Here is a 20,751-nt window from a genome sequence, read left to right as displayed (position 1 = left end):
TTTTTGTGCAATTTGTTTGCAGGATCTCATTTTAGTAATTCATATTTCATCTTAATTTTCATGCTATGATGAGAAAAAACATTTTGAATGGGAAATTACTTACAAGTAACTGGGGTACTTGATTAGTTCTCTCACCGACTACATACGTTTGCCCACTTCCCCGCATGGAACGTTCAAGTTTTGAATGATTCATGCAACCTCCAATTGGCACCCTTACGTTTTAGTTACTCGAACGTATTTTCACAAAATGCAAAAGGAATAAAAATCATGTCAACACCAAACTTTGGACCAAGACTGCAAAACAACATACTGTTGTGTGGACCGGTTGTGTAAGCATGAGCTACATGAAAGGTCAGCCCGTTGTTGCCAGCATGTTATCGCGGGTTTACAACTTCTTTTTTTTCCTTCCCCTTTGTCGTTTTGCTTACAGACGGCCCAGTTCTGTCATGTTTTTTAGGCCAACGTCTCAGTGTGCATGCGGTCCCCACTAAGCACTCAAAGTATTTGTGTATGAGTGTGTGTGTGTTTGTGTGGGTTTTACCCTTTGCCTTGGCACCGCTGTGTTTGGCAGACACGCAAACTCGGCCGCCCTGTGACCTTGATCCTGTTGCTGCACACGTACTGCCGAGTAAGATTGCAATAGGCCGTCATTCTCCATTGCTACTTCGATACAGGCCGGTTATAGTCTTATAATAGTACTACTATTACTGTATTGTATACTGTATTGGGTTATTGTTGGAGGATTTTCAAGACTGCCACGGTTGGAACCCAGCAGATCAATGGAGTGCCACGCATTCATTGCGGGGCATATAAAAGTCAGCGTGCGATGGAAAGGCAGAGCGGCCTTTCAGAAAGTGGGTCATGGAGTTCATTGAGGCGAGCTGAAAGCCTCCTTAGGCTGATTCGGGGAGAAATAATGGGGCCAGCCACTTTCAATCCCCTCCAGAGCGGCAGCAGGCTGGCAGGGAGGCAGAGGCCAGTGGTTTGGCTTGCGCTTGCCAAAGGAGCAGCTTGTCGACCCTCCAATGAGCCTCTTTACCTCTTAGAGGCTTGTAAACTGCAGTATTTGGCACAACTGTCTTTGTCATTCACGAAGGAGGTTGTGGGGGCACTTTCAGTCCACTATCACACTCCCCTAAAATATTCATCCAATGGAGAATCATGGCTGGAAATTACTGTCATCAGTCTTACTGCGATCGAATTGCCACCCACTGTCATGAAACGGACATTAAGATGCAGGGGGGAGGGGATGCTAGTGATGGGCAAGTGAAGCTTCATGAAGCACTTGTGATAGTTTTTGACTTCTTTGGATGGAACACTTGGTTTAAAGATGCAGTTGAATTTTAAGATATTTCCTTTGCATTAACCTTCATATTTAAACCAAAAGCACCATCTGGAGTCAAAAAATATCACAAGTGCTTCATGAAGCTTCGTTTTCCCAATCACAAACTTTTGCCTCTAACACTACACCGCTCGTCACCGCATTTACATGGTGGTCGCAGAATCACACTTTTTGAGGGGGTGGGGGTGGAGGGAATTTCAGGTGGGACCGTGGTTGTCGTTAAGGTGGAGGGAATTGGGAACACTTCCAAATATGAGCTTAAGAAAAAAAATCAATGAAAGCAGTAATAGCAGTTTAAATAAATGATTTATTGAGGTCACTCTGCGCCATCTATACAAATCAAAATAATAAATGACCACCAGATTCCATAAATCGTTATGAATAATAATAATAATAATAATAATAATAATAGCATAGTGTTCTATGTACAATGGAAGACATTCACACAAAAGAAAAAAATCTTTACAAGGAACATCAGCAAACCAAACCAAGAGAATCATGGGAAACGTTGTTTACATTTGGTTTCACCGTTGAAAACTAGATCATATCCATCACACGATAGCATCACATAGTATGAGGTGAATCAAGTCTGTCAACAAGGCAATTCTATTTTTTTTCAAACATCTTCAAACATTTTGCTTTTTAGACAGCAAAGGAGAAAGCATACAATTTACACGGTATTACCTGAAAGCGATAACAAGGGTAGCCAAAATATTTTGACAGAAATACTAGATATATTTAGATAGATAGATATATAAATATATGCATCACGGGTAAAATCTAGATTTAGGAATTCTCTATACTCTCAGTAGAAGCGCTTTCACGCCAACTCTTGTCTATTTACATCATATTCACATCCAGGTAGTTCATAAATACAAATACCGGCACCAGCATGGCAAACAGTTTGCGGGTGACGCTAGCTCAGTGATCTTTTGGGGACTTGGTACGAAGGTTCGCGAGCTTGAAAGTACCCTGAAATGTGTGAATGTGGATTCGGCACGTGTATTGACACCCCGTGGAGAAGTGACTTTGAATATTTTCCGCTTTTAAGAAGGGAAGGGGACATGGTGACTGGTAGTGATGGTCAAGTGAGGTTTCATGAAGCCTTTATGATAGTTTTTGACTCCTCTAGATGGCACTCTTGGTTTGAAGAAGCAGTTTTTAAGACATTTCCTATGAGTCTAAACTCAAGCAGCATCTGGAGGAGTAAAAAAATACCACACAAAGCTTCGGTTTCCCATCACTAGTGATTGGATCTGATGAATGGAGGGCTTAAAGCAGGGCTGTCAAACTCCTTGTCGTGAGCCATGTTTTAGCCATTTTCCTTTTGTTTACGTTACCGTGAGGGAGTTGAGAACCAGAAAAGCGCATAAAGTATCATTGTTATTCATTACAATTGAGGATTTCCATTTTGGTAGCGATTTTAGCAAGTATCATAAAATGACGTGGTGGGCCAGATCCGGGCCTTGAGTTTGACACCAGTGGCTTAAGGTGTACTTCACATTTTAAACCAAGTGACCACTGTGTCAAGACGCTAAAGCGGCTAACAAACGCTAACACGACAAGGACGATGGATCAAAGACAAACTGTGCATAGACTGGACAATATATTGATCAGATCCTTTTGTGGGTCCGGAAGAAAAAAGGAGGATGAGGGGATGGGATATCATCACAATGATATCAGAGTTGTTCCAAAACTAACGTAACGTAGCGGAAAGAATTTTGCCGCCGACCCCAACATTCCACACAGCAGACTCCCCTCCCCAGAGTTTCTGCGATGGTTCCAGATGTTTCCGCCTTTTGAGTACAGCCCCACTTAAGACATTGCACACTCTAGTACCGATCGGCAAATGTCGGGGCCGCGGCTCACGAGGACCCGACGGAAAAAAGGTCGGAAGGGCAGTGCGACGCCTGGTTGTCGTGGAGATCTCGATTTAGAAATATATTTGCTGAATTTTTGATAAAAAATAATCTAGCAAGAATAAATAGCAAATTAAGAAAATATTTTGCATGTACTTCTCTCTACGACTCTCCCGTGTGAATAACAATATAGAAGTTCAGACAGACATTTACGGCCATAGCATATTCCCGCCGCCTCTGCTTTGCTGAACACAGGGAGCATTTTATCGGCGTGTAAGGCATCGGGTGGGACCGCTTTGACATTCGGCCATGGGAAATAAATAAAATCATCCGATAATAGGTTTGTACTCAGTGCACGTCTTCGCACAACCTTCCTTTTAGGCAGGCTTGATCCTAACAGTGTTTACTGACTGAGTCGTTGCTCCATTTCACAACACACACACACACACACTTCATACATACCCCAAGCTAACTCCCAACATGCATAAATGGAGGCCTCCTGTAGACGTGCATGTGCGCGCGTTTTTTTTTCATGAAGCGCTGAGGTTTGCATGCCATCCCTTTGGGGTCGCAGAGGTCAAAGAAGTCCCGATTACGAAGTCAGTTGACTGCTTCAATCTGGAAGAAACCAAAGAAAAAGTATATTTTATGCGTCATTCACACAAACACATTCAATGAAAAAAAAGAAGTATTCAACTAATACACAGGTGTCAAAGTCAAGGCCTGCGGGCCAAATCCGGCCCGCCACATCATTTTTTTTCAGCCCGCGAAAGCAAATCAAACTTGTTGAATTCCATGATGATTGCTAAAATCTGAGCCAAAATTTCATATTTTTGGATGTCAACCACAATAAAAGTCATTATTCTTGACTTCAGATTTGAAAACGAGTTATTGATTAATTTGCTGTGTGCTCTATATGTAATATTTGAAGGGATTTAAACATTCTAATGGGTTCCCCAAATTCATAACGGCCCTCGAGAGGAAACCATAACTACAATGTGGCCCGCGGCAAAAAATGACTTTGACACCCTGAACTAATATGCTAATAACATCATCCATAGTTAGGATAGGTCAGATTTTTGTTGAAATTGCGATCGCTGACCTGACAAACGGACGTGACAAGTCGCCGTTACCTATCGGGGTGAGGGAATGCTCTCAAAGATAGCACGCAGTGGCAGGGAGGGGGGCATGGAAGCATGTCAACAACGGTCATAATTACATAATCCAGGATGAAGAGCGATGGGGGATGGAGAGGGGGGTGGATCTTGCTGCATTGCTATGGTTACCAATCGAGCAGAGAATGACCACCGGAAGGATAATTACGGCTTGGAACGTAAAGTACACCAATAAGGAACGACGTATCGTAAGTCAACCCCCACTTCCCTGAACATTTATTTATGAGATGAAGCAAGAATAGAAAAAAGAAATATGGTGTTTTGCAAAAGTGTACACACATACCCCCCAGAATGAAGCGAAGGGGCCGTTATGAATTTAGGGAAGCCATTACAATGTTTCATCCCCTCCACATGTAGACTTCAAATTTGAAGTCAAGAATAATGACTGTTATTGTGGTTTATATACGACAATTTGAAATTTGGGTTCGGACATCAGCAAGCATCATGGCACCTGGCATGCTTGATTTGCTTTCACGGGCCAAATAAAATGATGCGGCGGCCAGATTTGGCCCTGGGGACTTGACTTGGACACCTGTGTCATAAAGAGTTTTGGTTGTCATTTTTTTGTGTGTGGTTCCTCACCAAAGTCTTTATTTATTTATTTTGCATGCTCTTTGAATCCCATCAAAATTCCCTCCGCCTTGTCTCAGGTCCCGCCGAATGACGCCACCGTACTTGGCCACCTATCGATCGGATTGTTCTCATTTTTCCCGTGACGATCATCACGTTTGTCATTCACAACCACACGACGTCATAACCAAGTTTGTATCCAGACACGCTTTGATTCCATCGTAGGCAGAAGGCAGGCTGATCGGGGGCTGTCGTCTAATCTGTTCTGCCTGCAGAGGGTGTAATCTCATCTGGAGCTGAGGCTGGCACGACGCTGACCCCCCCCCCCCCCACTCCCACGCACTAATCGAGCAGCTAACACGTCGATCTGGAACATCCCAGCCTACTTTAGCCTGCTACGTGCGCACGCATACACACACACACACATGCACGCACATATCTGCACAGAGACTGGAAAATGTAACACACTTTGCCTGCTGGGTTACATTACATGCATGGTTGTTTCCGACGGCATCCAGTATCAGGTGACGCGGCCCGAAAGTCGTTTGGATACGCATGTGTACGGCACATGTCGTCGTGAGCATGTCAAAGTGTAGGCGGGTCGAAGGGAAACTGGATATAATACAGTATAAAATTGATTTTAGGGATGGGCAAGGTGAAGCTTCATGAAGCACTTGTGATAGTTTTTGACTCCTCCAGATGGCACTCCTTGTTTAAAGATGCAGTGGATTTTCAGCACTAACCTTCATATTTAAACTAAGCGCGCCACCAGGAGGAGTCAAAAAAATATCACAAGTGCTTCACAATGCTTCGTTTTCCCCATCTCTAGTTGGTTTACAACCAAAGTCTGGGTCGCGATTTCCCCCTTGGTGCCTTTTTGTCGCAATTCAAATGGTCTGTGTCATTTGAAGCATTTGGTGAAATGTGTGCATGTGATGCAAAGGTCATCGATCGGCGTATGAGCGCTTAACGTGTTTAATCCCGTCACCTCCGTGGACTCGTGGTGTTTGTCTTGTTTTCTTTTCTTAATAAGTTCAGAGCCAGGTCAGGGTTTTTTTTACCGTTGAGGGAAACAAAACATTGGTCTGAAAAAACACAAAAACTATGAATTTAGCTTTGAAGCCTGCTAGTTGTTTTTCTTGACTTGCCAGGGATTTGTAGACAGATGTTCTAAAACGTTTAGGACCACCCCCCAAAAAAACGTAGCTCCTTCAAATCAACAAAACAGCATCTCAAACTAAGAAAGTTAAAGTGTGTCAAACTCGAGGCCCAGGGGGGCCGGATCTGGCCCACTGTATGGTTTTCGTGGCCCGTGAAAGTAATTCAAACATGTCAACTGATAATAATTTCTAAATTGTAATAAATAAGAGATAAGTTTGAAGCATTTTTTAAAGGCGCTTATAAATGAAATGTATTATTATTATTTCCTTGTTACCAAACCACTCAATGAGTTGGACACTGTTTTTTTTATTCTTTGGTTTAATTATTTTAAATATTAGTTGTATTAAGTTCATACAGACAGTGTGTTGTCGGTGTTCAAATACCTGACACCGAAACATGTCAGGTATTTGAACACTGACAATACACTGTCTGTAAAATAAGAATCTGTTTTAAATTAGATATTTTAAATATTATTTGTCATATTTTATGCCACTGAATGTTTAACGTAAAGTGCTTGGAAATGTCTTGTGAAACTAAAGAAATATAGTCGGCTTGCCTCATTGTCAATTTACTTGGCAGAATACTTGTAGTAGTTATGCGCAAATGTTACCACATTTGCGCATAACTACTTCTGCACTCATCACCGGGAGAGGTAGTTGATGAGTACAAAGTGAGATCTGGAAGCGAGCGAAACGGGCCATTTTTACACAGTGGTCGGTTGGACTTTTAGGTAAACACGCCATTAAGTCCGCCATCCCACTGAGCGTGTTGGGTATCGAGAGAGCAACCACCATTCTTGTTCTCTTTCTCCAAGGCATACAATACTACATCCCCACCTCATCGCATCTTACTTCTGCGAAGTGAAGGGCCTAATGAGGCAGAAGGGCAGGGTTTTGCACGCGTCTTCTTGTCCCATTATGCATGCATTCATTCAGTCTTGCGTCACGTCAGCTAAGCGGCAAAACAAGCTCCTCTCTGAATGCAGAGGACTGAAGTAGGAAAAAAAAGTGAGACCTCAACTTACAAACACCTTATCTTACAAACTTTTCGTCTTACAAACGTCAAATTTATGAAAATTAAACCTTATAATAAGCACTGTTTTCATAATACACACCCACCACGGCTGGCGGAGTGATCTTCGGCGGGAGCACACGACCTAACAGCACCAGAGGTTAAGTTACCAACAGTCTTTATGGAAGGTGACTCTCCTTCCATAAGCCATCAACGACCATGAAAAAGGTAAATAAAACTTTATTTTACAGCACAGTTTATTTCTTTAATTACAGTCCTCATGTTATGCGCCTCTCTTTCCAAACAGCAATTCCCTTTGACCTTAGACCTCCAACGCCATTCCATCAAGCCATAAATGACCATCACAAATGTAAATAAAGTGACTTTATGATACAATGCAGTGTATTTCTTTCATTACAATACAATAGCACATTTATTGTACATAGAATAAGGTATGTTATGTGTAGTTTTAAGGCTTATTTAGTTGAAAAGTATATTTTATGGAAACCCGGAACGGATTATTCCCATTTTAATGGTTTCCTATGGGAATTTTCTTTTTGACATACACACTTTTCACCTTACACACTCTGTCTGGGAACCAATTAAGTTCGTAAGTTGAGGTCTCACTGTAAAATGCTTCACGTGGTCAAAATGGGAAAGGCACACTCTTATTTTGTTGTTGCGGCGAGAAAACTCTATGAATCTTACTCATTGAATTCTTAATTACGGAAACGCAGATCTATCTGTCTGTCTATCTCGCTGGCAAGCAGGCTAGCCAGCGAGCTACCTATAGAGAGAGTAATTTATAATCATATTTTTTTCCAAGTTAATTTCAAGATCAAATAAAAAAAATATCTATCCACGCAGCAATGCATCAACTTTTGTTGTTCCCTCTTTCTTGCCTTCAAGGATAGTCATTGACTTTCACCACATCTCACATGTCATCTCCCAAAATAAATAAATACATTGAACGGGCGGAATTAACTTTGGCTCTATGATGATCACAAGTTTGAAAAAGTCTGCCGTCAGGGAGTCATTTTAAATAACAAATCTGAGAAATGTATGACAATTAAAAACCACATTGCCATGTTGGAGGGAATTATTCGCCGCAAGCAGTCAAATGACGGATTTATTTGAAGAATAACTGTCACTTTCGGAGGAAGAATAAAAAAACGTTTTGAAATGCTGAATAAACGTGCTGTGAGTGAAAGCGTTTGCAGCTTACGTGCGTGTGCGGTTGCGTCACGCTCACTCAGCAGGGGTTATTTACTTCAATGTTCTTGGCCCAGTCACGTTTTACGGCAGCCTTGCTTTGGCTTCCCAGGAGGAGGGGGTGCGTGCAGGGGGTAAATGTTATGATTGAACCGCACGGTTTGAGGGTAAAAAAATGTGTGAAAGTGCATTCCTTGCATTTTTGTCATTTAATTTGAACATAAAGATAAAAATAAAAATTGGAAGAAAAATGCCCAAATTGAATGCAACACACACAAATGACCTTATGTAAATGAGCTTAAAAGTGGTTTTAAAAAAAAAAAAAATAAATAAAAATAATGATTAAGTGTAAACTACCGAAAATGTTAAGTGTAAACGAGCTTAGAGTTTTGATAAAAAACTAAATAAATAAAGATTAGGTGTAAACGAGCGATAAAAGAGAATTAGAAGAAGAATTTAAAAACCCACAAAATGCCCATATATAAAGTAGCTCAAAAAGAGGTTTTAAAAAAATAAAACAAAAATAAAATAAAAGTTAAGTGTGAACGAGCTTAAAAATGTTTTAAAAATGAAAAAACGTAAATAAAATTATGTGTAAATTATCTCCAAAAGGTTTCAAAAGAAAAAAAAAAGAAAAATGTCCATGTGTAAAGCAGCTCAAAAAGAGGGTTAGAAGAAAATAAATTATATATATATATATATATATATATATATATATATATATATATATATATATATATATATATATATATATATATATATATATATATATATATACAGTAAAGTCTCGTTATATCGATATTCAAGGGAGTCCGAAAAAATATCGATATAACCGGGACTATCGATATATCCGACCCTGTTTGCATGTAATTTTCTCCGTGCGTGCATAGAAATAGTATCGATATAACCGGGACTATCGATATATCTGATATCGATATAACGAGACTTTACTGTATATATATATATAAAATTATGCAAAAAAATTAATTTAAAAAAACTATGCAAAGATTATGCGTAAACTAGCTCCAAGAGGTTTAAAAGAACAAGAATTTAAAAAAATGTCCATCTATAGATAAAGCTAAAAAACATCTAAAACAAAAATAAAATAAAAATAAAGGTGAAGTGCAAACAAGGTCTAAAAGAGGTTTGAAAAAAACAAGGAAAAATTAAAACAAAGATTCAATGTTAACCCAAGATCAAGGAGGTTAAAAAAAAAAGAATAAAAAATATGTAAACGGTATTTTCGCAAGCCATTCACCCCAAATATGCAATAAAAGATTATTCACTACCATATCAGAGGGGGCGCAACATGATTCAAGTGCAGTTCGATTTTACATTTTAATTCATTTTAAATGTTATTTTATTTATGTTTAATTAATAAAAATTAATCAATAAGGCGGTCGAGTGGTCAGCTCATCGACCTCACAGTGCAGAGGTCGTGGGTTTGATTCCCGCTCCGGCCTCTCTCTGCAGAGTTTACATTTTTCCCATGTACTTGTGTGGCTTTTCTCTAGGTATTCTGGTTTCCTCCCACATTCCCAAAACATGCATGGCAGGCTAATTGAACACTCAAAATTGTCCCCAAGATGTGAGTGTGAGCGCAGATGGTTGTTTGTCTCTGTGTGCCCTGTAATTGGCTGGCAACCGGTTCAGGGTGTCCCCCAGAGACACCCGGATAAAGCGGATGGGAAAACAGATGGGTGTAAAAACAAAATAAGTGAAATTATGCCTCACCTGTGGCAGTCGTGGCGGATTCCTTGAAGCCCAAGCAAACATACGGCGTGCCGTGTAATCCAGCGATCCCCCGTTTGCAGCCGCTAACTGGTTTGAAGCCCACCAGCTCGTCTCGTTTGTTATCCAGCAGGTTCAAGGCGATGTAATTGAGTCCGTTGGGGTAAGCGGCCGACCCCCGCGGGCTCACGGGGCTTCCGCATTCCTCGTCGGACCCCTCGCTGCTCCGCGAGGAGATGTTCTCCACCGAGCTGTGCCTCTTCCCCGTCTCGCCGCGGGCAAACGAAGGGAAGACGGGCGTCACGGTCGCCATCGTGGAGAAAGTTTCCGAACTATGGCGTCTTCGTCCTTGCGGATTGGCGCGGATCACTTTGGCCGAGCGGTCGGGGTCCGGTATTGGTGTGGATGAAGCCCCCAGGAGGAAGACACTGATTTCTTCAGGGACGGACAGTTCTTCAAGGGAATGCCTTCTCGCTCTGTTGCTTTGACTATAAGAGATGATACCAAAGTGTTACAAACGCTAAAGGTGACATGCAACGATACATCGATCGCACTGTTGATACACACAAACCTCGGTTTTCGAATGTCTCTGTTCTCAACTAATTCGGTTTCCGACCAAAAATTTGGGATTTTCTATGCCTTTACAACAACTGAGCGCACCACTCGACCCCCCCCCCCCCCCACTTCCTTCTACATCATTTCCTTGTGTTGCGTCGCATTGTGACCGACGAATTATCTTTATGTAGCGGTCCATTGTGAGCGCTTTGTATTGTTCAATCACGATTTAAAAAAAGAAAAACAGATATTGATTATAATGGGAAGTGATTCAGTTTGAACAAATCATTTTTTGAACAGATTTCTGGAATGGATTATGGTCAAAAACCCAGGTTTGACTGTAAATTTAAGAAAAACACATACCCCATCATAGTGACTTGAGGAACGCCAAATGTCATTGGCGTATAGTCGTTTCGGCCCGGTTTGCCTTCTCTCGGCTCATCGCGCCCACCCAAACCGTAGACCCCATGCCCCGCCGAGTCAGGGAGTTCTGGGGGTGCCGCCGGGCTTTCGGTGGCGAAACCGTCTGCCTGGTTCGGCTGGCGTTCGTTGTAGGAAGTCGGAAGGGGGGGCCTTCTGGAACCGTCGTCACAAGAACTCAGCGATGACGACTGGCTCTCCGCCGATTCGGTCCAAGGCGGGGAAATTCGGGCAGCGCCAAAATCGATGTTGATGTACTCCCCAGGGAGTTCTGTCAGGTGGGGGTACTCATGCATGCTTGGGAGGGTCCTGAGGGATTCGAGGGAGAGCCTATTGGGCCTTCCGAGCCTCCCCCTGTGGCTTGAGTTGCTGGCGGGTCGGTCGGGTCTCGAAGCGGTTGGGGGGCTCAGAGGCGAGTACTCAGCAGCTTGGGGTTGCATCATCGAGTAGTCGTCCATGTCCGCCGACCTCTGTCGCGAACTTTGAGGGCTCATCAACACATACTGGTTATCGTCATCATTTTTGGGGGGTTGAATTTTAGCCGGGAGTGAGAGGTGGCCCGCCATTAAACCCAGGAAGTAGTCAGGGGGGGTTTGGAGTGCGGGAGGGTTTCCGGGTGACATGTTCATGTACTCCCCGTGTCTATCGGGGCTCTCGGCGGACGATTTGGAACCACACCACATTCGCATGTAACCGTTGTCCTCCAATGAGATGCTAGAGGGGGAGCTGGTTTTGTACCCCCCGCCTGTCGCCCCATGTGGGTGAACCCTGGGGTTGACAATCTGCTTCGGGGCAGAGACACACATGGGGCTCATGGGTACGTAGTTATCGCCTTTACCCGATGGCGCCGCCATGCCCGGGGTCATTGACACGTAGCCGTCATCGCCATGGTGACCGCTCGTACCGATCTCGATGTCGCCGTAATCTTCCGGGTAGCAAATTTTGGGTGAGGCGGAATGAGACTCGTGTCCGTCGCGGGCTCGCATGAGGGTGTACTCATCCAGCGATGCGGAAGCGAGCGGCGTCATCGCTTTGTGTTGTCGTGGAGTGGTGAGGGAATGCGTTCGCTTCCTGAACGCTTTATCCGTTGACGCCCCTTCGCTAGCCGCCCTGGATTTGGCGGCTAGCATTAGCATGTAGCCACACAGGTCGCTCGAAGGGGTGCTCGATAAGGAGTCGGGGGTGTCGCTGCGGGTCGATTTGGCGTCAACCGGACTGCAACTGTAATCGTCACAGAGCAGGAAACCGGCATCGACGAGTGACCCGTTGGAAGCGAAGGGTTGCCCGGTTTTGTTGGGGGTGGAGAGATCGTGTCCGGGTGACATGCTGATGGGGCTGGGTGGGGAACTTGGCATGGACAGGCTTTGATGGCGGTTGGAGGTGGTGTCCAGGATCCTGCAGGTACGCCCATCGCTCAGAGTGCCGGACCTGCTGAGTTGGGTGCCGGCATTTGGACTCGGGGGTCTTCGGTTCACAGGAACGGTCATAGACACGGGGCGTGGCGTGATTCCGTCGCCCTCACTAGAGGTTCTCACCCGGCAGGATGTGAACTTCCTCACCGGAGATGCGGCGGCGGCGCTGACCGTTCTGGATCTCCTCGCCAGGCCCGTTTGACTCGGGGGTAAGTTACCGAGATTGCGTCTTGTGGGTACGGAGATGGGGGTGGTGCTGGCTGATTGGCTTTTGCTCCTGGGTCTGAACTCTGAGAGCTCCTTCATGGCCTTCATGCCTTCCAAGATGGTCTCGTGGATATTCTGGGCCACCACTGAATCCTCCGCCTGCATCCAGAATTCCCCCGCCCCAGTTACTGCCGATCGTCCAACTTCGATGAAGAAGAAGCTGTCCGAGTGACCGCATCTCCTGATGTTCATGAGTTGTAAACACACCGCCGCCGTCTCGGAGTTTAGCTTGACAAAACTGATGGTTCGGCTGGATAAACAAAGCCGATAAACTCCAGTGAGGTTCTTCACCTGGCCCAGTCCTTTGGATTTTAAATTGACCTGCCAGACTTCTTTGTAAGCCGCAGTCGCTGGGGTCACAATTCCATAGTTGGCTTCTTCAAAGCCGACGAGGGAGGAGGTGGAAGCCGGGCTATCGTACACCCTGCCTTCGGCGAGAAGATCGGTCAGAACCACGTACCAGCTCTCCTGATCCTGCTCGCTATCTGCAGCCACGGCGAAGTACTCGTCCTTGGTGTAAAGGGCGATCAGGTGTTTGTGTTTGGCGTCCGCCCGTTTGTTGACGCAGAGGCAGGAATCCAAACTTATCACCCGTTTGGCGGCGCCCTTGTTCCGCCATTTTTTCTCACTTTCGTAGTATTCCAACCGAGCCGGCGAGCTGTCGGCGGGTTCCCTCAACACGAAAAAGCGTCTGTGTCCGTGTTTCTGCTTCCTCAAGTAACCGCACTTTTTAACCCCGTTGACGCCATTAGCTAACAGGTGTCCCGTCGCCCCCGGAGGACTTGCCATCTATTATCACACGAGCACCACAATGCGCTCAATTCGAGAAAAAAACAAAAACAATTCAAAGATATGACGACGCAGCTTTCAAATATAATCCATGGAGGGCGAATCCGCCGTCTTCAAAGTAAAAAAACAGTGGAGGCAAAAGAACCGTAGGACTGATCCGGTTGTAGGGAAAAACAACATGTGACGCGTTGCTCGAAAAACCACAAGAGAACACTGAGTCATAGGGGGGCGTGCCTGTCAATCTTCCAGTTCTCTGGCAGCCGATTGGCTATCTTGATAATTCAAACAGGGAAAACCCCGCCCCTTGTACTTACCTCTTATTACGGAGACAAACAAGATACGTCGACGGCCATTGAAACGTCTACTTGATCAAAACAGTGCAAGGTCTGCCACGTGACTAGCCACCTACACGGAGACTAATTTAAAATGTGCACTATTTTATGAATTTATCGCTTATTTTGGATTAGTAACGTTAACTACGGCATGTAAGTGCGCATTTAGCATGTAGCTAGTACTACCACCTATAAACAAAAAAACCCGATTGTTACATAACCATAGTCGTAATGTATTTTAACCGGGTGATTCTTTCATCTCGTTTGAATGCAACGCACGAAAGGACAGCTGGCGGTTTCGCCGTTTATCACTGACTGCATATGAATGCATCATCACGCAAACTGGAAGACAAACAAGCGAAGGATAGTTCAAAACCTTTGTAAAAAACGCAATTTCACAGGACTAAATAGCTATGTTCTTGCGTATCGTGCGTCATAAACGTTACTGCTGGACAAAAACAACTTACATCAGGGGGGGTGACTTCAGCAAAAGTGTCAAAGGGTTCAGTGTACTGTACTGAAAACGGCAATGTGCAGAAAGGCTGCCATCTTCCGGCCTTTTTGCCCCACTGCTCAAGCGAAGAAACCCGAAAGAGAATACACACGGTGCGTCCAGTATCATTAGGTAAAATTTTAAGACAAGAACAAATACCCATTGTCTCCTTTCCACGAATATTATGACACTCTTAATGATTAACCAATATTTTTGGAATTAATGTGAATACTTTTTCATCTTTTTTGTAACCCCCCACCCCTCTCTCAAAAAAGCGTGTCGGGTGAACTGTAGACTATGATAAACATACCGTAATTTCCGGACTAAAAAGCGCACCTGATTATAAACCTCACCCAGTACATTTTTAAAGGACAAACCATTTTAGACATACACAAACCGCACCCTGAATTGGTTGCCAGCCAATCGCAGGGAACACAAAGACGTACAACAGTCACTCACACGCTCACACCGAGGGACAATTTGAGGTGGTCAATCTGCCTGCCATGCATGTTTTTGGAGTGTGGGAAGAAACCGGAGGACCCGGAGAAAACGCACGCGGGAGTACATGCAGACTCCACACATGGAGGAGGGACCGGGACACGAACCAGAAACCTCTGCACTGTGAAGCCAGTGTGCTAACCACTCGACTACCGGGCCGCCTGCGTGTGCAATTTGTTAAAAAAAAAAAAAAAACAATAAAAAAAAAACTCTGCATTAATTCTTTACGATGCATGCTTAGTTATTACGCAAGTACTGTATTGTACTGTATTACTGCGTACTTGAAGGCAAATCATAGTACACATCTAATATGGTGGACGCCCTCTCGCATATGACAGCCTCTATGACGCGTGTTCTATTAAAGGGTATCTTTGCTCTTGTGAATCACTCTGTCCACATCACCTGACCGACAGCGAGCTGTGTGGCTCAAGCTGTTCGCCCAAGTAAAGCTCAATATTTACGGACTTTGCCATGCTCCGAAGACTTCTAATTCTTTTGGTGGTGAGCTCGCTCTGCGGGAAAGGCACGGCGGAGAAAGCATTGAAATATGTCACCGTGGTGAGTATATTTGGTCCTCTCTGTTGCAATTATTGTTATATTCCAAGACTTACTTGGAATCCAAGTAAACTCGTTCGGCGATGCTATACAATACTGTATTGATATAATACTGTCTGATCGATCCCTGGATATGAAATATATTCGAACCGAGATCATTTTAACGCAACATTCGAATAAAATACAAATTTATGATCACTGTACAGCAGTTAGTCATCAAAACAACAACGTGCCCCGAAACGCCCCAGAGATTGATTCTTGGCCACAAAGTAAATATAAAGTTTGCACGAAATAACTCATTCATTAGTGGCTTTTGTCGTTTTTTTCTTTGTGGCCACAGATTAAGAAAAAGGCCCGTGTCATGTCTGAATACAGTACTGTACATTGAACTGATCATCAATATCGATGATCACATCGATGTATTGTTAATACCTTCGCCACCGTCACATTACAATTTAATTCATTCGGCTTGGCTTTCATATGTGTGTGCGTTATTAAATGCGACATAACTTTTGTAATTACACTACACTTGACATTTACATTTCACAGCAGCAAAGCTATGAAAGGAAGATGATGCGCTGCCAAATGCATTGTATGTTGTAGCAACTAAAGCGGCACGAAATCTTGTTTAGGTATGTGACAATTAAAATAGTTAGGTTTGACATGTCACAGCGTTACAGCAAAAGGTCCACCCAGGACAACGTGGAGGTAAAGGTCTTAGCATTGATGACCCTCCACCCCCATCTTCACTTTGAACAAAAGTTGTTTTGTGGCCGTTACTCTGGGTAACGATGGAACTGATTTCAAAGTCACATGTCTTGTCTGGATTTCATTAAGGAGAAGATGGAAAAGGTCAAAGATCAGCTAAGTGCATCAGTAGCATACACTGTATTTGGGGTTGTGTTCGATGATGAGGTCAGTAATCTGATTGATCAAAGGATGCACTGATAATGTATTTGTTTAAAATAACGGTACTTGTAAAAAAATGCATCGATACTACACACTGATCCAACCTCACTTGTCAATCCTGTGGAGATATTTTCACTCACTGCCAGACGATGCGAAAAATGTGTCCAATCCAGTGACAGTTTTTGTCATTTTAACTAAAATTGCAGGACCCACCAAATACTGAGTTTTGGGACTATGTAAACATTCAATGCAACGTAAATAACCTTTGACTCTGTTCTTCCATCAGAAAAAAAAACGTTTATTTGGAGCTTACTTGGTTGTAGAATTATCTGCATTGAAGGTAGGGGTGGCTGTACAAAAGATAAATGTGGGAGGGAAAACATTGGCAGATGACTGATCATAGCTTTAAACGCACCCCACGCAAGAAAAAAACAACACGAAAAAATGTAGGAGTGGCGCTCAACGTCATGCTTTTCAATTCCCGAATAAATTCGGGAATGGCAGTGAATTGAGTTATTAAGGTCAACGAAGCAACTGCACTTTTTGTGGCAAGAATCCATTTTGGGGCGCAGTGTTTATTTTGAATTTTATGGTTAGCAAAGAAAGGTAACACGCCATCAGTTATATCAGAAGACTGATGTCCCTTTGTGGCTACGGAACAAGCAACTTTCTCTGTAAAAGACTCCCAAACCCAAAATGGTCATCGGCACAGCAACATTCAAAAAAGCAAAAACTAGACAAACCATTTGACCATTTTTGGAGTACCTTCGGCCACTGCTCGTTAGCATACAGTACTGTATAGTCATACATCGATTTTTCAACAGCTCTGTTCTCACCCAAATAAGTTTTTGTCCACAAAATTCAAGATTTTTATGCGGATTACGTCCAAAAATCAGTTTTCGATCAAACAAAGCAAACTCGAAAACGCGGCTCCACTCACGGCTTCCGTAAACGCGGAAGTGAACGCGGAAGTGATCCATCCTCGCATAGTTCATTGAGAGCAGACGTGTCTTACTGTTTTGTATTTATTTCTGTATTCATTTATGTAATGATGTACCTGTGTATTTCTCTATTTCTGCATTTATGTATCTTGTCTATTTATTTATGTATTTATTTATCTTTATTTTAATTTGTTCCGCTTAGTGCGAGGTCAGTAACTTCGGGCTCTTGAGCCGTATGCATCTCTTGATTGCTGCCCAGTGGCTCCCTGGAGCTTTTTCAAAAAAAAGTTTGAAATAGAAAAAAAAACCTAGTGATGGGAAAACAAAGCTTCATGAAGCACTTGTGATATTTTTTGACCTCTATGGAAGGTGGTCTTGGTTTAAAGGACAACCGAAGTCTCCGGACAAGTTGTGTCCATAATTTGTAAAATTGCTTCAAATGACTTCTACTGAGCGTATTTTACAAAGATTCCACCGCATATAGCTATATTTTACGTTTTAAGACTCACGCTTAGTATTCTGGAAGTCTTGTCCTCACCCTACGTCACTGAAGGAACGCCCCTGACCAAAAAAAGGACACATTGTAGCAGTCCCTCCATTACGTCAATGCATTTGGATTGGATTGGATTGGATTGGATTTGCCTTTATTAGTCACACAGTAGAGAAATTTACATTTCACAGCAGCAAAGTGATGAAAGTAATGAAAGTAGAAAAACAAAATACCTGAGCTGCTGGAAAGGCAGTCACTCTCGCGGCGCCGTTTAGAAGTCTAAAGAACAAAAAAGTAGAACAAAAGAACAGTCAAAAGAACAAAAACACACAAAGACACAGAGAGTCATTCATTCTTAAGCGCTTTCTGTACCCTCTTTGTACATGAAGCAGTTCTAGATGAAAGAGAGGATCTTTTTTGGTCCAAAAATATTTTTACGTAAGCCTGCCGCGATATCAACTTCATTGTTCAAGGGAAAAATATCGACCTTTTTTTTTTTTTTTTAATAATTTTTTTTTTAATGTGTATGCATATGTCAACATTCACGTGCGCCGCTTCTTATTCCCGTCAAGTAACTTGTTTGCCAATGTCGGAGTTTTGGACCTTTTGATCGCTGCTGTTGACTTTTGATCAAGTCAAATGTTTCTCAAATACGAATGAGGGCGATGATAACTAAGGTGCATCGATTTTTTTTTCGTGGGTAGGGAGCCATCAATGATTTGAAGATTGCATAACAATAGTTGAAAAAGTAGCAAAATATACCACGTTGTCGCTGACATTTTTTTTCCCGACATAATCCTCCAACGCAACAGATGTTGAAATGTTTGATTTGACAGATGGTGTCGTCGAAAAATACGTTTTGCTCTTAACCGTCCTCATTTAAGTCAATATTTGTGTTGGCAACGCACCATATGAGTTAAACATGAGATATTACCTAAGACTAATCATTATAAATGTACGGGAGGGATTCTTAAATAATATAATTTTCTGGAGTAAGACACCCTTTTCAATTGTGTATTGATTTATTTATGGATTAATTTATGATTTAATTTATTAATTTGTTAATATGTTCACTCACCCTGCAACTTATTTTGCTGGGTGCTGGAGCCCATCTCAAAACCCACCTATTTAAAATTGCATTTTCTGTGTAGTTCTCTCTTGTTTCTATTTATAATTATATTTTATTTATTGCATTTTATTGCATTCTATTTGTGATAGGATTTTATTTATTGGATTGGATTTGCCTTTATTAGTCTCACAGTGGAGAAATTTAAATTTCACAGCAGCAAAGTGATGAAAGGAATGAAAGTAGAAAAAAGAAATACACGAGCTGCTGGAAAGGGGCACCATCTTGAAGTCAAAAGAACAAAAAAAAACTAAATAACAAATAATATGACAATACAAAGACAACATGACAAAACAAAGACACAGAGAGTCATTCATTCTTCAGGACTTGCTGTACCCTCTTTGTGATGACATGAAGCAGTTCTAGATGAAAGATGAGAGGATCAAAGCGTCTTTCCACCAGTGGATCAGGGACATCATGGTGGAACGTGCACGTCGACTACAAGCTAAATGTTGAAAGCAAACACGCAGCTGTAGCATCCATTGACGAATTGACGATTATAGTATCTATGCATGTCTGTGACTGTAAAGTGTCCTGAAGAGCTTTGAAAGGCGGTTAAAATGTAATTTATTATTATTATTATTATTATTATTATTATTATTATTATTATTATTATTATTATTATTATCCCATTTGTCTTCTGGCAGTCGGCAGGGCACACCCTGAACAGGTTGCCATCAAATCGCTGACCTGACAGAACAACAACCATCCGCGGTCACAACCAAACCTCAAGACAATTTGTAGTGTTCAATCAGCCTGCCGTGCATGCTTTTGGAATGTGGGAGCAAACCGGAGTACCAGGAGAAAACCTACGCATGCCAGAACACGCGTACTCCACACAAAAAGGCCGGAACCGGGATCAAACCCACGACCTCAGTATTAGGTCGACACGCTAAACACATGCAGGTGCAGGGTTTGATTCTGGCCTCCCTGTGCGCACTTTGCATTTTCTACCCGCGTGTGCGTACGTACTCCGGTTTCCACCCACATTCTAAAAAAAACATGCAGGGTAAGTTAATGGAACACTGAAAATTGTCTTGCGGTGTGAGCGCGGATGGTTGTCTGTCTTTGTATGTCATGCAATTGGCTGGTGACCGGGTCAGGGTGTCCTGTTTTTACCCTACCCCTCGTGCGGTTCAGAAAATGGAAAATGCGTGGATGTTTTTGTGCTTTCTACCGTCTTTGTTATTCATATTTGTTCTTATTTATTTATTGTTTTTTTTTTTTTAATTTATTGTTATTTTTTTTTCACATATGTGGCTTTTCTACCTTGCAGTTGTTTCGACATGGGAACAGATCACCCGTCCTCTATTCATTTATTTATTTATTTATTTATTTATTTATTTATTTATTTGGGTATTCATTTATATGTTTATTGGTTTATTTATTGTGTGTTTATTTGTTTGTTTTTCAAGTGTGGCTTTTTTACCATGCAGTTGTTTCGACATGTGGACAGATCTCCACGCATTAATTTTTTTATTTGGATATTGGATATGCCTTCATTAGTCTCGCAGTGGAGAAATTTACATTTCACAGCAGCAAAGTTATGAAAGAAAGATTTAATTTATGTATTGGTTTGTTTGTTTTTTTGTAGGTTTAGTTATTTCTAATTATTTTATTTTTATTTTATTTGTTCATTTTTTTTCTTCAAATGTGTGCAGTTGTTTTGACATGGGGTCAGATCACCCACCATTTATTTATGTATTTATTACGTATTTATTTATTTGTTTGTTTGTTTATATGTATATTTGTTTGTTTTTCATGTGTGGCTTTTCTGCCATGCAGTTATTTCGACATGGCGACAGATCACCCGTCAAAGCCTATCCCACTGACCCGTACCAAGAGAGCGCCTGGCCTCAAGGTTTTGGACAGCTATCGCAGGTAACCCCAAAATCCATTTTAG

The 20,751-nt window shown here is 42.4% G+C and overlaps 2 protein-coding genes across 3 annotated transcripts in view; one reads left to right on the top strand and one right to left on the bottom strand.

The window, feature by feature from the left end:
- Positions 1-1,629: 1,629 nt before the first annotated feature.
- Positions 1,630-13,697, bottom strand: LOC148903754 (insulin receptor substrate 2-like). The gene is made up of 3 exons (XM_089008206.1): positions 10,980-13,697; positions 10,065-10,549; positions 1,630-3,819 (listed from the first exon to the last, which is right to left on the bottom strand). Exons 1-3 carry the CDS (start codon positions 13,502-13,504, stop codon positions 3,815-3,817), a joined length of 3,015 nt encoding a protein of 1,004 aa, XP_088864332.1. The 5' UTR covers positions 13,505-13,697; the 3' UTR covers positions 1,630-3,814.
- Positions 13,698-15,225: 1,528 nt separating this feature from the next.
- The window catches only part of acp2 (acid phosphatase 2, lysosomal), an 18,293-nt gene continuing 12,767 nt past the window's right edge, over positions 15,226-20,751 (top strand). For both annotated transcript variants that reach the window (XM_089008147.1, XM_089008140.1), the window contains exons 1-2: positions 15,226-15,385; positions 20,634-20,729. In XM_089008147.1, the coding sequence (XP_088864273.1) occupies positions 15,299-15,385; positions 20,634-20,729 (183 nt within the window). In that variant the 5' untranslated portion in view covers positions 15,226-15,298. The remainder of the gene's footprint in view (positions 15,386-20,633; positions 20,730-20,751) is intronic.

Source organism: Hippocampus bargibanti, linkage group LG01 (assembly GCF_051943395.1).
Source record: "Hippocampus bargibanti isolate YZ-2025 linkage group LG01, ASM5194339v1, whole genome shotgun sequence".
Lineage (NCBI taxonomy): Eukaryota > Metazoa > Chordata > Actinopteri > Syngnathiformes > Syngnathidae > Hippocampus > Hippocampus bargibanti.
This window is presented reverse-complemented; position numbering and strand designations above follow the sequence as displayed.

Bases quoted from the DNA above. Each gene is read 5' to 3' on its own strand.
- LOC148903754 (XM_089008206.1), bottom strand. From the start codon at position 13,504: ATGGCAAGTCCTCCGGGGGCGACGGGACACCTGTTAGCTAATGGCGTC. The intron at 10,550-10,979 runs GTATGTGTTTTT...CATCTCTTATAG, and splicing joins CCTCAAGTCACTATGATGGG to TCAAAGCAACAGAGCGAGAA.